Source organism: Chinchilla lanigera, unplaced genomic scaffold (assembly GCF_000276665.1).
Source record: "Chinchilla lanigera isolate Chin_1 unplaced genomic scaffold, ChiLan1.0 scaffold00081, whole genome shotgun sequence".
NCBI classification, from domain to species: domain Eukaryota; kingdom Metazoa; phylum Chordata; class Mammalia; order Rodentia; family Chinchillidae; genus Chinchilla; species Chinchilla lanigera.
The window spans coordinates 6,535,017-6,549,974 of NW_004955482.1; the positions used below are offsets into that span (position 1 = coordinate 6,535,017).

Genomic DNA, 14,958 nt, shown 5'->3' on the forward strand with positions numbered 1-14,958 from the left:
GCTAGCCTTGAGCTCAGTTTGTAGCCCAGGCTGGTCTCAAACTCGCAGTGATTCTCCTGCCTCAGCCTCCCGAGTGCTGGGAATAGAGCCATTTTATAAGGCTCAACTACTCCACGTACAGCCTTTCGGATTCACTCTCTCTCTATCAATATGGGTGTAGACATGATGGAAGCTACCACTCGGGGAACATTTTCTCAGAATGGTGGCCTTTTCCTCCAGAACATTTATTTTAACAATACTCCCATTATTTCCAACTGACAATTCAGTATGGATAAAGGACCCAAATAAAATTTTTCAAATTATTTCCCTATGGCTTAACACTGAGACACACAAAGCATAGCCCCAAATAGCTAAGCTTGCGCATATTTATCCTGCACAAAACCTGATGTATATAATGCCACAGGGATACTCACATTTTCCGTTAAAAGCGGGGCACTGTGAACAAGTGTGTCTCTCTCTTCATGCTGAGAAGCACAGAAAAAGAAAAAGTCACTACTAAAAAACCTTGGTTTTCCAGAGAACTATATACTAGAAAAATAAAATAAAACATATCTAAATAAGGTCAGAGGGTTATAATTCCCACAGGTAAGAAAACCCGCTATCTTGGGCAATAGCTACAAACATTCTGAAAGAAAAGGAAATAAGCTTACAAATGCTACAAAATGCCTATAATCATAGCACTCTGGGAGGCTGAGGAAGGAGGATCACAAGTTCAAACCCAACCTGGGCAAGCCAGAGATGTAGCGAGGTCCTGTTTAAAAGTAAAAAGTTAAAAAAAAAGGTGGGGAGGGATCAGTGTAGCCCGCCTGGCGCTGTGAGGCCCTGCCTTCAGTCACCGAAAAAACGAGCCACAAATGACTGCGTCTTTAAGTGGTCATTAATATGAATCTCAGTTCTGCATTAAAAGTAAAGTAAAATAAAAATAAATACCAGAAACAGTAAACATCACTGATGTAGAATTAGCATAGGACTGTGTGTATGTGTGTGTGTGTGTGTGTGTGTGTGTCTATGCGGGGGGGATGGAACCCAGGGCCTCACACATGCTAGGCAAATGCTCTGTCCCTGAGCTACTCCCCAGCACTTTTGAGAGAGGATCTCACTAAGTTACCCAGACTGGTTTCAAACTTGCAACCCTCCTGCCTCAGCCTCCTAAGTAGCTGGGATTACAAGTGTGTGCCACTGTGCTGGATCCATTTTTTAAAGTTGAGGTGAAAGGCACTGAACATACAATTAACCATGAACTACTTTAAAGCTCGCAATTCAAATGCCATTTCTAATTCCAAGACAGTGTCCTTACCTAAAGCTCACCCCCTTGCACTCACAGTCACCCCACCCTGTCTCCCAGTCCCTGTGGACGGACAGGCCGAGTCCCACGTTCCAGATGAAAGGAATTGGCAGTGTCTGCCACCCGCCCCCCGCCCCAGCGCAGTGTCTGTCAGGGACCAAGAGCTCCTGCAGTGCCGTCCAGGACACGGAGGACCACATCCGGTCACCTCCTGCAGCCTGTTCGGTTTGTTGCACCCTGTGATTCCCACCAGGGCGGCGACAGGGAGGACTCGGGTCTCCCTGGGCACTGCTGAGTGCTGCGCTAATTCTACATTTAACTTTGAAAGTTCCTCTAATCCCACCCTTCTGCCCTGAGACGTGGATACAGTACTAATTTGTTTGTTAGTTCTTTCCTAAAAGGGAATGAAGTCCAAGGTTGCGGGAAGCCTTACTGTCACGGCTACCTGCTAAATATACTGAAATAAATATTTGCCTTATTACTTTAAAACATTAAATAAAATCTCACTGTCTGCTTCCCATTTAATGTGCGAATTTCCAATAGAACTGAAATAAACACTAGAATTAAATCAAAACATGCAATGTACACTCACTGCTTTCTAACTAGAGACCATATTGTTACATTAGCAAAACACATACACTCAGAGAAGGGACCTAAACTTGTACCCATACTTAAATGAATCAAATATTTCTACTTACCCACCAATAGTATATTGTCTGTGTTTTACTGTTGCTCACCAATTCTTTATTATTTGCTGGATTAAAAGTAAGGTAGTTCTGAAATACAAGGAATGGAAAATACGTTACATGATAATAAATGCTTTTCCACTGGGAGAGCTAAATGTTAAAATTAAATAATAATTTTAATTAAATAACTGGCGAGGCGTGGTGGTGTGTGAGGTTAGGCAGGAAGACCACAAGTTTGAGCCCAGTCTGGGCAGCTTAGTGAGAACATGCTGTAAAATAAAAGATGAAAATTAAAAGGGGTGAGGGTGTAGCTCAATGCAAAGGCCCTGGGTTCAATGCCTAGAACTACAAGAAACAAACAACTCAGTAGGGATATGAAAGAGTGCAAGAAAAAACATGGTGCTAGGTGCAAGCTTATAATCCCAGCACTTGGGAGGCCGAGGCAGGAGGATTGCTGTGATTGCAAGACCCTGTCTCAAAAATAAAATAAAAAAATAAAAGACGTGGTATGTGGTAAGCAATAAAAATATCATTTAAATACTGGCTGTTATAGTAAGTAGTACAAAGTGTGTTCATTTCCACATCTTACTTATTATAATTCATTGTCTATAAAATGGAGCAAGGAACAGTAAACCAATATTCACTCTGCATGCTCTGCCACCAAGCTGTACCCCGTCCCTCTCCAGAGACCTCCGTCCAGTGTCCCCTGCCAACCGCTGCCCACATGGGGCTAAAACCAACAGGGCTGCAGGACAACTTGGGAAGAAACCCGGGTGCTGGAAGGGGATTCTGTTTTTCTTTTTCTTTTGGTGCTGGGGATCAAACCCCAGGCCTTGTGCGTGCAAAGCCAGAGCTCTACCACTGAGCCCCAGCCCAGCTCTGGAAGAGGGTGCTGGTTCCTGCCAAGATGGGAGTGGGTGGCCCTAGCTGCAGGAACTGAACAGTAAGGAAACAGCACCACCCAAGGGAGCCAGATGTGCGTGTGCAGGCAGCACCCACAGCTCGGATGGGTGCAGGGCTGCAGGGGCGGTGCTGGGCACAGGGGAGAAGCTGCTCCCGTCCCGTCTCCGTGCCCATCACTTCCCCGCTGCTGTGGGAAGGTAAACTACCAAGGTTAGTGTTGGGGTTCACACCCCGACAGCACAGGAGCCGGGGGAGGGGTGACAGGCAGATCCTGACAAGTGCACGAACCTCACAGAGATTGCAAATCAGTCAGCCTGTCCAGAGACAGCTCTAGTGAGTCCATGTCACAAGCAAAAGGAAGGTTTTGTTTCTTGTTTGAGGAAGTTATCATTCCAAACATCGAATTATTTCTATACCTTTTAAAACACAACATCAAGGATGGCATGGTGCTGCACACTTGTAATCCCAGCACTGGGGAGGCTGAGGCAGGAGGATCACTGCAAATTCAAGGCCAGCCTGGGATACATAGTGATTTCAAGGTCAGCCTGAACTATATCATGAGATCCTGTCTTTAAAAACAAAAACAAACAAAAAACCAAGCAAACAAACAAAATCAAGTATTGGATGGAAAATAGCCAGCCAACATCACTGGTCATTCGAGAGATTCAAATTAAAACAACACTGAGATTCCATCTCACCCTGGAAAGAATGGCTATTATCAAGAAATCAAGGAATAAATGCTGGAGGGGCTGTGGGGAAAGAGGAACCCTTCGCCACTGTTGGTGGGAGTGTAGACTGGTGCAACCACTGTGGAAATCAGTGTGGAGACTCCTCAAAGAGCCAAGATTGAGGTCCCATTTGACCCAGCTATTTCCCTTCTGGGTATCTTCCCAAAAGAATTAAAAACATCATACAGGGGCTGGGGATTTAGCTCAGTGGCACAGCGCCTGCCTGGCAAGCGCAAGGTCATGAGTTTGATTTCTGGTACCAGAAAAAAAAAAGGAGTAAAAACATCATACCACAGTGATATATGTGCATTCATGTTTACAGCAGTACAATTTGTAATAGCTAGATCTTGGAGACAATTTAAATGCCCATCAACCAATGAATGGATAAAAAAGAAGTGGTCTTTTTATATAATGGAGTATTACTCAGCCATAAAGAAGGATAACCTGGAAACTTTTATAAGTAAATGGATGCAACTTGAGACCATACTCATAAGTGAAGTAAACCAAATGTACATGTGTAAACATCATATTGTCTCTAGTGTGAGAAGCTGAAAGAGTAAACAAGATCCAAAATATATAAGAGACATTGTAAAATGGGAAGAAACTTCAAGAGGAAAGAGCAACTGGGCTGGGAGAATGGAGAAAAAAAGGAAGGGAAAAGAAAAAAGAAAAGATTATATATATAAAAGATAACTGAAATAGTTATACTATTAATTTCTCTTAGTTCATTGAAAAGAAACATTTCTGCTAATATTGTTTGGACAATTAAATGCTGATATCTTGTACTCTGAGTAACTAATTTAAATATAACAATATGCAACGTATTAACCATTGTTACCCTTCTCTCATCTCATTTAAAATTGTTTGTTTTGTCTTTAAAAGAAAATTATTTTTTAAAAAAAGAATCAAATAGGCCAGGGGTATAGCTCAGTGGCATAAGCGTTTGCCTGGCAAGCCTGAGGTCATGAGTTTGATTCCCGGTACCAAAAAAAAAAAAAAAAAAAAAGAATCAAATAGAAATTCTAGAGCTGAAAAACATGATTTAAAAACTCAAAAGATGGTTTAAAAGAGAATTAGACATAGCTGAAGAAAGATTAACCAGTGGAAAAGGGAAACAAACAGTAGAAACTATCCAGGCTAGAGCACAAAGGTCAAGGACAGAAAAACAGAAAAGAGCAAAAGGACACAGTAGAAAAAAAAAAAAAAAAAAGTCCAGCTTACAGGTGATCGGAGTTCTACGAGAACAGGAAACATGTGGTGCAAGAGATGTTTAGAGAAATAATGCTGAGAATTTTCCAAAGCTGAGGAAAGAAGTGATACACCCCAGCTTTGAGAAACCCGAAGAATGTCTTTTTAAAAAATCAGCAACATGCGCTATACACAAAGACACACTGCTGAAAAACTGCTGAAAGCCAAGAAAACAAATCTTTAAAAGATCCAGGTTACTTTCAAAAGAGGGGCTGACAGCTGACTTCTGAACAGAAATGGTAGGAGCCAGAAGACAATGGAATTCTACCTTCCAGGCGCTGGAAGGAGAAAAACCTACCACTCCAGGACACAAAACTCGGGGAAACACCCTTAAAAAGTAAAGACCGTGGCCACGAGAAATTAAGAGATACATACATGAACCACAAGCAGGACACAACCCTCGTGTCCTTCAACAGAGAATAAACAGATGTTTCTAGCCATGAAGAAAGATGAATTATTGAATATATGACAACACAATTGAGTGAAGCCAGGGACTCTGGGAGGGAAACAGACCATACACACTAAGGATGCAGAGGACAGATGCTGGGAGCAGATGGAGGGATCAGGCCGTACCTGGGAGGTCACAGAGCAGAGTTCGGATTTTGTCGTAAGGGAAGTGCGAAGTCACAGAAGGGTTTTAAGTAAAGGAGGGGCACAATGTTTTCCTCGTTACAAGAAACGTACTGTTGGCCGGGCATGGCGCTGCATACCTGTAATCCCAGCACTCTGGGAGGCTGTGGAAGGAGGATTGCAAATCTGAGTCCAGCTTTGGGTAAAACCCCCGTCTCAAAATTTAAAAAATACATTGGACATGAAGGTGGCCTGGCTGTGATACGGGTCACCCCACCGACGGTCAGGCTGGATGTGGGTGACCTGGCCGGCCAGGCGGGTGTGCTTCCCCTCCCTCACTGCTCTTTCAGTGGCCCCCAGGAAGGTGACCTTCCCCAAAGGAGCAGGGCTGCCTCCCTGCTAGGGTCACACAAGTGGCTTCACTCCCCAGCTAGGGAGGAAGAGGGCTGCGGGGTGAGGAGGGAGGCCAGTGAGGGCGCAGGGGCTGCCGGGGTCTCACAGGTGAGGCGGATCCTAGCCGGGCAGAGGCGGAGAGGGGAGGAAAAGCTCGGAGCCCGGGCGGTAAACTTGCAGCCTGGGAACGGAGGGGAAATCCCAGAGGAAAAGCCGCACCATGAGGCGGAGGCTGAGGAGGGAGAGGAGGCGCCGGGAGAGGGAAACAGGAGGACGGCAAGTTCGAGCCCAGCCTGGATAACCCAGCAACTTAATGGAACCCTGCTTCAAAATAGAAAATAAGAGGGTCTGCAAACGCAGCGCGGCGCAGAAAAGCCTGGGTTTGACGCCGCGTACTGGAAAAAGACAACTGCGCTTAGTAAAGCTGAGAAACAAACATGTCATTTTATTTCACTGTAATCAGTTGAAATTTAAATAGTGCATTCGGTAAAGTTGCAGGACACAAAACCAACCCACAAACCCAGCTGCCTTTCTATGTATCAGCAATAGACAAGCAGAATAAGAAATTAAGAAAACAATTCTACTTAAAAGAGCACTAAAAGGAATAAATTTAACGCAGGCGGCGAAAGGCGTAGACCCTGGAAATTACAAAACACTGCTGAAAAATTAAAGAGGACATAAACAACCAGCAAGGCATCCGGTGCTCATGCACGGGAAAGCGTTACAGTTAGGATGAGGACCCTCCACGTGACCCATGTACTCAGTGCCGGAGAGCCTTTGCGGAGAGCTCTACGCGCCGCTGGCGCCGGGGCAACGTGGGCGCCCTTCTCAGGGGGACGGCTCACCTGGGATCCGTACTCTCTGGGGAGCTTGAGGGTGCACGCGGGCGTCTCCACCGCCAGAGTCCACCTCCAGATGCTCACTTCCTGCGCGAGAACAGGGCCGGGCCTGAGGCCGGGGAGCCCACGGGGAGGCCCGGAGCATGCGCAGAGCAGACCCCGGGCCCTGCGCAGAGGTGCCCGCGAGGACGGCCGGCCGGCTTGCCGGGACGAGCCCGGGGCCCTGTACCTGGACTTCGGCGTCGGAGATGGTGGCCAGGTACTTGGCGTCGCGGCTGATGGCGATGGCCCTGATGCCGTTGCCTTGCGGGCAGCTGTCAAATATGGTGTGCACGGGGATGCTGCAAGACAGGGAGAGGACCGGTCTCCTTTCGGGGTCATGAGAGGTGCGGCACCAGCCGGGGGGACGGCTGACCGCACCGCGTCGCGAAGCGCCCAGCTGCCAGGTCGCTGCACCCACTGAAGCGTTCCTGTGGGTCTCCGTGGTGACCGCGGCAAGCTGCACAGGGCTGCTCACTCCCGGCGCGGGCCTCTGGGGGGCGCTGTGCCACGTGTGAGGGATGCAAACACGGGACCCGAGACAGGACGAGAGGACAGGGACAGCGAGTGTACACGTGCATGCCCGGTGGTCGGCACTGCCACGCCCAGCCTTTGCCCAGAGGAACAGCACCGACCTTACACAAAGACAGGTGAAAGTACATGGGGGGGGGCGGCTGCATCCACAGCAAAAACCAAATAGCACAAATGTCTGTCAACAAGAATTATTTTTAAAATGTTGCCACATAACCATATAGTGAACAACTATGCAGCCTTCAAAAAAGAATGAGATAGCTGGGCATGGTGGCGCACACCCGTGATCCCAGCACTTGGGAGGCTGAGGCAGGAGGATCACCTCGAGGTCAAGGCCAGCCTAAATTACACAGTGAGACCCTGTCTCAAACAAACAGACAAAATGCACTTGGAGGGCAACCCTCAAACTGTCAGGAATGACACAACTGCAGGTCTTAGTGGGAAAATGACCTTTTCCCTGAGATATTTAAAATAGAGACCCTGACGTCAGTCAGGTCTGTACTGACATATTTATGAAAAGAAAATTGGTTTATTTTTAAGGAATCCATAATGCTGAAGAGAATCTGACATATTAGAGTTTCCAACAGACTCAATTTGTGATTCTAATTTAAAATAGGTCATTGATTTAGACTTGAAATTTTAAATTGAAATTGTACAAGGTTTATAAACAATACTAGAGCTCTCAGGAGAACGTAAGACTTAGCATATTTATGTCTAAATGTATTAGATTTACAAGAATTACTCATGTACTGATGAAGGATTTGTTCATTAGAGCACTAAAACACTTAAACATAAAACAAAATATATTATGTCTCTAAATGCCATTTAAGATGTTTAAAAAGAATTAAGGACCAAGTGTGTGAAGCCAAACATTAATCAAAGCCTCCTCATAGGTGACTGCAGAAATATGCTACATTTGCAAGCAGAGTAAGACTTTTAAGTTGAACTAAAACCTTAAGGAAGAACCACAGATGTCAGTTTCTCATGTTAATAAAGTGAATATTAATTCCAAAACCAAAACAGTCTCTAAATAATCTCTTCTGGGCCCCAAAGCCATTACAAAACTCACTTATAATGCCTTTCAGTTAACCACAGATATGCTTTGCTTTGGAATTAAAAAAGAAGCCCAGGCTTGGTGGTGTACACTTGTAAGCTCAGTCAGTATTCAGGAGGCTGAGGCAGGAGGATTTCTGTGACTTGGAAACCAGCCAGAACTACATAGTGAGTTCAAGGCCAGAAACCATATAGTGAGATCTTGTCTGAAAAAACAAGCAAACAAAAACATGAACAGATGAGAGGACAAAATGTGTTTGATCCACGTGATGGGACGGTGCTCCACCTGAAATGCAGTGCAGCACCCACACAAGCTTCCCCGAAAGCACTATGCTCCGTGAAAACCGCAGGTTCCACAGAGCACCTACGGCAGGGCCCCACTCATAGGCGGGGTCCTGCATAGATGTGGCCTCTACAGAGGTGGGTGACAGAGGAGCAGGAGCCACCAGGATAGAGCTTCTGCCCGGAGTGACAAAAATGGCAGGAAATAGGGAACAGTGACGGCTGCTGTTTGTGGATATCATCAATGCCACTGAATTATATGTTTAAAAATGGCAAAAGTGATGGATTTGTTTTGCTTTTTCTAGACAAGGTCTCACTATGTAATGCAGGCTGGCTTTGAACTCCCAGCAATCCTCCTGCCTCAGCCTCCTGAACACTGGGATCACAGGCGTGCGTCACCACACCTGGCTATGTGGTAGGTTTTAAAGGGTCTGTACTTTACCACAGTAACATGAAATCGCCACCACAGAGGCTGGACCTGAGAGTGGGCCTGGCCCGCAGGAGGGGCCCAGCTCAGCAGGTGCCTGCTGCCACAGCCTGGCAGGAAGGCAGCTGGACGGGTGCTGAGGTGTCCAGGAGGTGGATGCCACAGGACTTCCGGGCAGTGGCACAGCGGACGCCCCAGGCACACCCCGACGGGATGTCCCCCTGCCACTACTTCCTCTCAGAAAGAGGAGGCAACCCCAGAGCTGTGGCAGTTCCTGTCTGGGGGACCGCGTGCGGGCGGCTCCTCACCGCAGGGACCCGGGAGGGGGACAGTGAGAAGGGACGGGAGCGGAGGGGAGCAGGGCCGTGGCTCTGGAGTCACCACAAGTGCAAGGCGGAGGACAGGGAACGGGGACACGTGCTGTGAGGCCCCGGCGTGCTGGCGGAGCGGGCCCCGTGTCCCTGGCTCCAGGCACCAAGCAGCCTCTGCCACGCCCACCCGCAGGGCCTGCCCAGTGCAGCGGGAGTCCGGAGCCCCTCGCTGCCGCGGGAGGGAAGAAACCCGCCTAGGAGTAGCTATCGCTGGCTGGGGACCTGCAGTGCAGACCCCGCTGTGCTTGTGGGGGGGGGGAGGGTGATGTCCCCCAAATCCATGTCTACCCAGAACCACAGTATGAGGCCTTTTTTGGAAATAGGTTTTTAGCCGGCCACACTTGTGTGATCCCAGCACTTTGGGAGGCTGAGGCAAGAGGCTCACAATTTAAGCCTGGCCCAGGCAACTTAGTGAAAATTAGTGTCAAAATAAAAAATGAAAAGAGGGCTGGGGGGTGTAGTTCAGAGCAAGGGCCCTGCATTTGAGCTCTAGTAGCACAAGAAAAAGGTGGGGAGACCTTTGCAGATGTGAAAATGTGGTCCTACTGGATTAGGATGGCCCTGACCCCAACAGCTAGTGTCCTAAATAAGGGAAGACACAGAGACATGGGGTCCCTGTTATGAAAAAATGGAGATAAAATTGGAGGGCCACAGCTGGGTACGGTGGCACATGCCTATGACCCGAGGACTCAGGGGAGGCTGAGGCAGGAGAGTTGTGAACTGCTTCAAACCTGGACAATTTAGTGAGACCCAGTCACAAGATTAAAACAATAAATAAATAAGTAGATGGTGGTGGTGGGGCTGTGGCCCAGCGGGACAGCGTCTCAGGGTTCAATCCTTGATACCTAAAAAGAAATTAGAGGGTCACACCCACAAGCCAAAAAACTCTGAGGGCTGCCTGCCACCAGCAGCAGGGCACTGTCCTGGGGTGGAAGCCGGGGACCCCAGAGCCGGCGGATGCTCCTCCCTCCCCACACATGCACTGCTGCTCTTCTGGGCCACTTGGAGCCCCTGGGTCCCTTCCACTCCTCCCACCAGGAGAACACTGCACAGTGCCAGGCAGGGGCACCCACAAACCCTGAGCTGCACCCCTCTGAGCAGTCACAGCACTGAAGCCCAGGGGAGCCCCAGGAGACAGACACGGAGCCCCTGAGGTGCTACAGGATCCTGGAACAGAAAAGGACCCGAGACGAAGGGCACAGGGAAATGCGAACAGACTCAGGCAGTGGTTGTGACACACCTCGCCGTGAGTCCCTTCAGTGTAACAAGAGCTGAACACACAGGCAAATCCTTTGTGAAGTGGGGTGGGGTGTGAGGGAGCCTGACGGACTATCCTCTCAATTTGTCTCTAAAGCTCAAGCCCTTCTAAATAAGTATTAATTCTAAAAAAGAGAAAGAGCCGGGCATGGTGGCACACACCTGTAATCCTAGCACTCTGGAGGCTGAGACAGGAGGATCTCTGCTGGTTCAAGGCCAGCCTGGGCTACATAGCTCATACAAACAAATGAGAGCAAGAGACCACGGCTCTGAGCAGAGGGGCCGCAGGGAAATGGCAGCTTTGGGAAGTCCGTCATCAGCTGAAACCATGGCAGGGCAGAGGGACCGAGCATCAGGCAAACCCTTCGGGGAAGACCCAGCAGCAGGAAACAGGCATGCTCAGAGCTGGGGAAGGGTCAGCTGTGGCAACCACTACAACTTCCCAGAAGCAGCAGCCGGATCACCGACCAGATCTGTCTCTGTGAAAGCAGCGTGGCTCATCGCAGGCCACTGGCTCAGCATCTGCTTTATGCTTTGAGCTTGTGTGAGTCGGGTTACTGTGAGTCAGCCTGGCTTGGGGCCCATCCACTCTGGGCCCCAGCCAGGCTCGGCCTTGGCTGAGCCGCAGTGACAGGGAATCTTCAGGAACTGGGAGGGCAGCGCAGCTCCAACCTACCCTGTGAACGAGTCCCATAGGATTATCAGGCAGCCAGGCCCCTTGTCTGCCGTGGCGATCCACCGCCGGTCTTCACTGACACAGAGGCAGGAGATGACGTTAGGGTGGCCCTGCAGAGATGAAGGAGGAAATTTAGCTGCACTCTGGGAGGCTGAGGCAGGAAGGCTGCAATACTGTTTCTCAAAATAAAAAAAGGGCTGGGACACGACTTGGTATGAAGGACCTGGGTTCAACTCCCAGCACTGCAAAGAAAAACAAGACCTGACAAATAAGCTGCGTCCACAGTGGTGGCTCTCGAGGGTGGGGCGCTCCCCACCCCGCCCGAGCTCCCAGCCAGGGGACTAGAGCAGAAGGCGCCTGTCTGGCTGAGCTATGCCTCGGGGGCGCCGCCCACCGATGTCCCCATTGCCCTTCTGGGCGCCAGGAGAGCGAACCCCGAGGTGGCACCGGGGTCTGGGAGCCCTGGCAGTGCTGAGACCGCTGGGCTCACTGACGTCCCAGACCAAGACGGCCAGAAGGAAGGTCCAGGGCCACACGCACCAGTGACAAATGGCACGGGGTTTTGGCAGGTCAACTAGGGGGCAGTCAGACACCTAAATGGGACACCAGGGCAGATGACGACATGAGAGGGGTCCGGGTTGGCAGGACTGGAGGAAGCAGGTGTTGCTTTTCCTTTCCTTTTTTAAAAACAGGGTCTCAACAGGCTGGCTTTGAACTCTTGGGAGACTCTCCTGCCTCAGCCTCCTGAGAGCTGGGATTACCAGCGTGCAGCTCCACGCCTGGCTGCTGCGGAGTCTTGTAACAAAGTCGGAGCAGCCTTCGGTCCTGAGCTGCAGGCTGAGACCGGAGCCCAGGTGAGCAGAGCCTGGGCTTCCGAGGCAGGATTTGGCACCAGGCCTGGAAGGGGGAAGGCGAGGCGAGTCCCCACCCACCTGCAGGTGGTGCTGCGTGTTCTTGGCGACGTTGTAGATGACAGCCGTGTGGCCGCACGCGTACAGCAGGACCCTCTGGTTCCTCTCCCGGATGTAGAAGACAGGAAGTGAGCTGTTCCACCCGAACGACCAGTTCAGGGCCTGGAAGACAGGGGCAACCAGCAAGGTGCTGGGGTGCTGAGCCTGAGCCAGAGGACGGCAGCATTAAGCACTTTGAGACAGCGCTTACGGTGGACCGGGAGGAGTGCATACCTGTAGTCCTGGCTACTTGGAGGCTGAGGCAGGAGGGTCCCTTGACGCCAGGCCTTCAGACCCCATCTCAGAGAAAGGAGGGAGACAGAGGGGAAGAGGAACAGGAGGAGGAGGACAGTAGCAGGAAGGGAGGGGAGGAAGGGGAAATGGGAGCAGATTGGAAGGGACCCTGAAAAGGTGGCACTTTGCAAATGGCCGTGCGCTGTACCAGTCGTGAACAGGCGGGGCCGAGCGGGCAAGGAGTGGAGAGTGACTGCTCACGGCGCGTTTGTCTTCGGGGGAGGTGAAAACCGTCTGGCATCAGACAGTGGTGAGGCCCGCTCGAGGGACCTGGAGCCCCCGTGCAGGTCAAGGAGGTCGCAAAAGGGAACCACCACTCTGGACAACATTAAAACACAGCTGTGTACGTGGCCCACGCCCACAAAGCCCAGCTTTTTGGGAGGCTGAGGCAGCAGGATCACAAGGTGTATCCCAGCCTGGGAAATCTAGTGAGAACTTGTCCCAGAATAAAAAAATATTTTCAAAGGGCTGAGCTGGGGGACGTGGATGAGCATGAAGGCCCTGGGTTCCGTCCCAGGTAACACACGTGCACACACACGCACACTCACAGGGCTGTGTGCAGCTCAGCAGCGAGCGCTTGCTTAGCCACTGGGTTCAACCCCCAGTACTGCAAGGGGGAAAAAGATAGCAGCTACCTAGGTGTCCACGGCTAAGTGAACAGGGGAATGTGGTGTGTCCATACAGTGGAGGGTTTTTTGTTTTTTTTTGAGATAGGGTCTCACCATGCAGTTCAGACTGGCCTTGAACTCGCTGTGTAGCCCAGGCTGGACTCAAACTCAGAGTGATCCTCCTGCCTCAGCCTCCCAAACCCTGGTATTAGAGGTGTGTACCACCATGTGTGGCTCAAAAATTGAACAAGTTTTAAAGTGAATTTTATGGCATTTATAATGACAAAGAAAGTCTTCAACAGTAATAGAAAGAGCTCCCCACTCCTCCCCTCTCCAAGCCCCAGGCCTCCCTGGGAACCAAGACAGTGACTGCTTTATGTGTGAAATTCCATTTTACTGCTGAAGTCCGAAGAATGAACAAGTTATAATAAAGACACGAAGTAGCATTGCAAGACAATTATTCAGCCTATATGGTGCTTTTTGTTGTTGATTTCCTGACACAGGGTCTCACTATATAGCTCGAACTGATGGTAATCCTCCTGCCTCAGCTTCCCGAGTGCTGGGATCACAGGTGTGCACCACCAGCTCAGCTCCACTCACTTTTCCTGGAAGGATCATTAACAAACAGATAAAATTTCACTGGCCGAAGTGGTGTGCACCCCATAATCACAGCACTTTGGGAGGCTGAGGCAGGAGGATGAGACAGTGGTGAAGACTGTCCCACTGGGCACTTTAGCAAGACTCTGTCTCAAGTTTGAAAAACTTAGAAAGGAAAAGAGCTTGGGATGTGGCTCAGTGGGCAGGCCCTGGTCCCCAGTACTTAAAAAAAAAGAAAAGAAAAAAGAAAAAGAACAGAAGAGAGAAAGACTACATTTGCCTTAGAAAAACTGAAATTCCCACATTGCCAACTACAAAATAAAAATTTTATGAAATGAAAAATTATAGGCACTATAAACCTGACTACTGTAATCAGCAGTAACTTATGTTTGTAGTAGTTTTGTATTCGAAGTCTTTTATCAAAATAAGATAAGCAAGTGGTGGTAATCCTCGTAAGGGGATATTACTCAACGATGGAAAGAAACGAGCTACCCAGCCCTGCAGAGCCGCAGAGGAAGCTCAGACGCACTTGCCAGGTGACAGAAGCTGCATTGCAGGGTCCCGACTGTGTGACATTCAGGGAAAGACACAACCCTGGAGACGGAGCGAGGCCAGCAGTTACCTGCCGGGGAGCTGGGGTGGGAGGACGGGAGTGGCACTGAATTGATTGATTGCAAGTGATAGTGAAATGGTAAATAAACATCGGACACTTGGTAGAGCCCACAGAACATATGGCACAGAGGGACCCTAAAGCAAACTAAGACTTTAATAGTAATTTATCACCCTGGAAGTAGTAGTTTGGGTGTGTAATGCCACCACTTGGGAGGTGTAATTGTAGCCATCCTCCTGCCTCAGGATTACCACCACTTGCTTATCTTATTTTGATAAAAGACTTCGAATACAAAACTACTACAAGGGTGTGTAATGCCACCACTTGGGAGGCTGAGGCAGGAGGATGGCTACAAGTTTGAGGCCAGCCTAGGCTACACTGTGAGACCTCGCCTCAAAAAAAAACTAATAATAACAACAACAATAATACTAAATCAACATTGGCTCATCAATGCTAACAAATACATCACATAAAAAGCAAGCTGTCAATAAAAGGGGAAACTACCAAAAACACCAAAAAATAAAATAAAATAAAAAATAAAAGGGGAAACTACAGGAGACGGTGCAAAGGAACATGGGAACTCACCACACTTTCAGCTCACTGTTCTCTAA

At 49.3% G+C, this 14,958-nt stretch overlaps 1 protein-coding gene across 1 annotated transcript in view; it reads right to left on the bottom strand.

Moving 5' to 3' along the window:
* Positions 1 to 14,958, bottom strand: part of Wdr66 (WD repeat domain 66) — a gene marked incomplete at its 5' end in the record, with an annotated part of 44,999 nt that overhangs the window by 26,454 nt on the left and 3,587 nt on the right. The window contains 6 exon segments of the mRNA XM_013503582.1: positions 414 to 464; positions 1,984 to 2,061; positions 6,659 to 6,739; positions 6,882 to 6,993; positions 11,289 to 11,398; positions 12,221 to 12,361. Coding sequence (XP_013359036.1) covers positions 414 to 464; positions 1,984 to 2,061; positions 6,659 to 6,739; positions 6,882 to 6,993; positions 11,289 to 11,398; positions 12,221 to 12,361 — 573 coding nt within the window.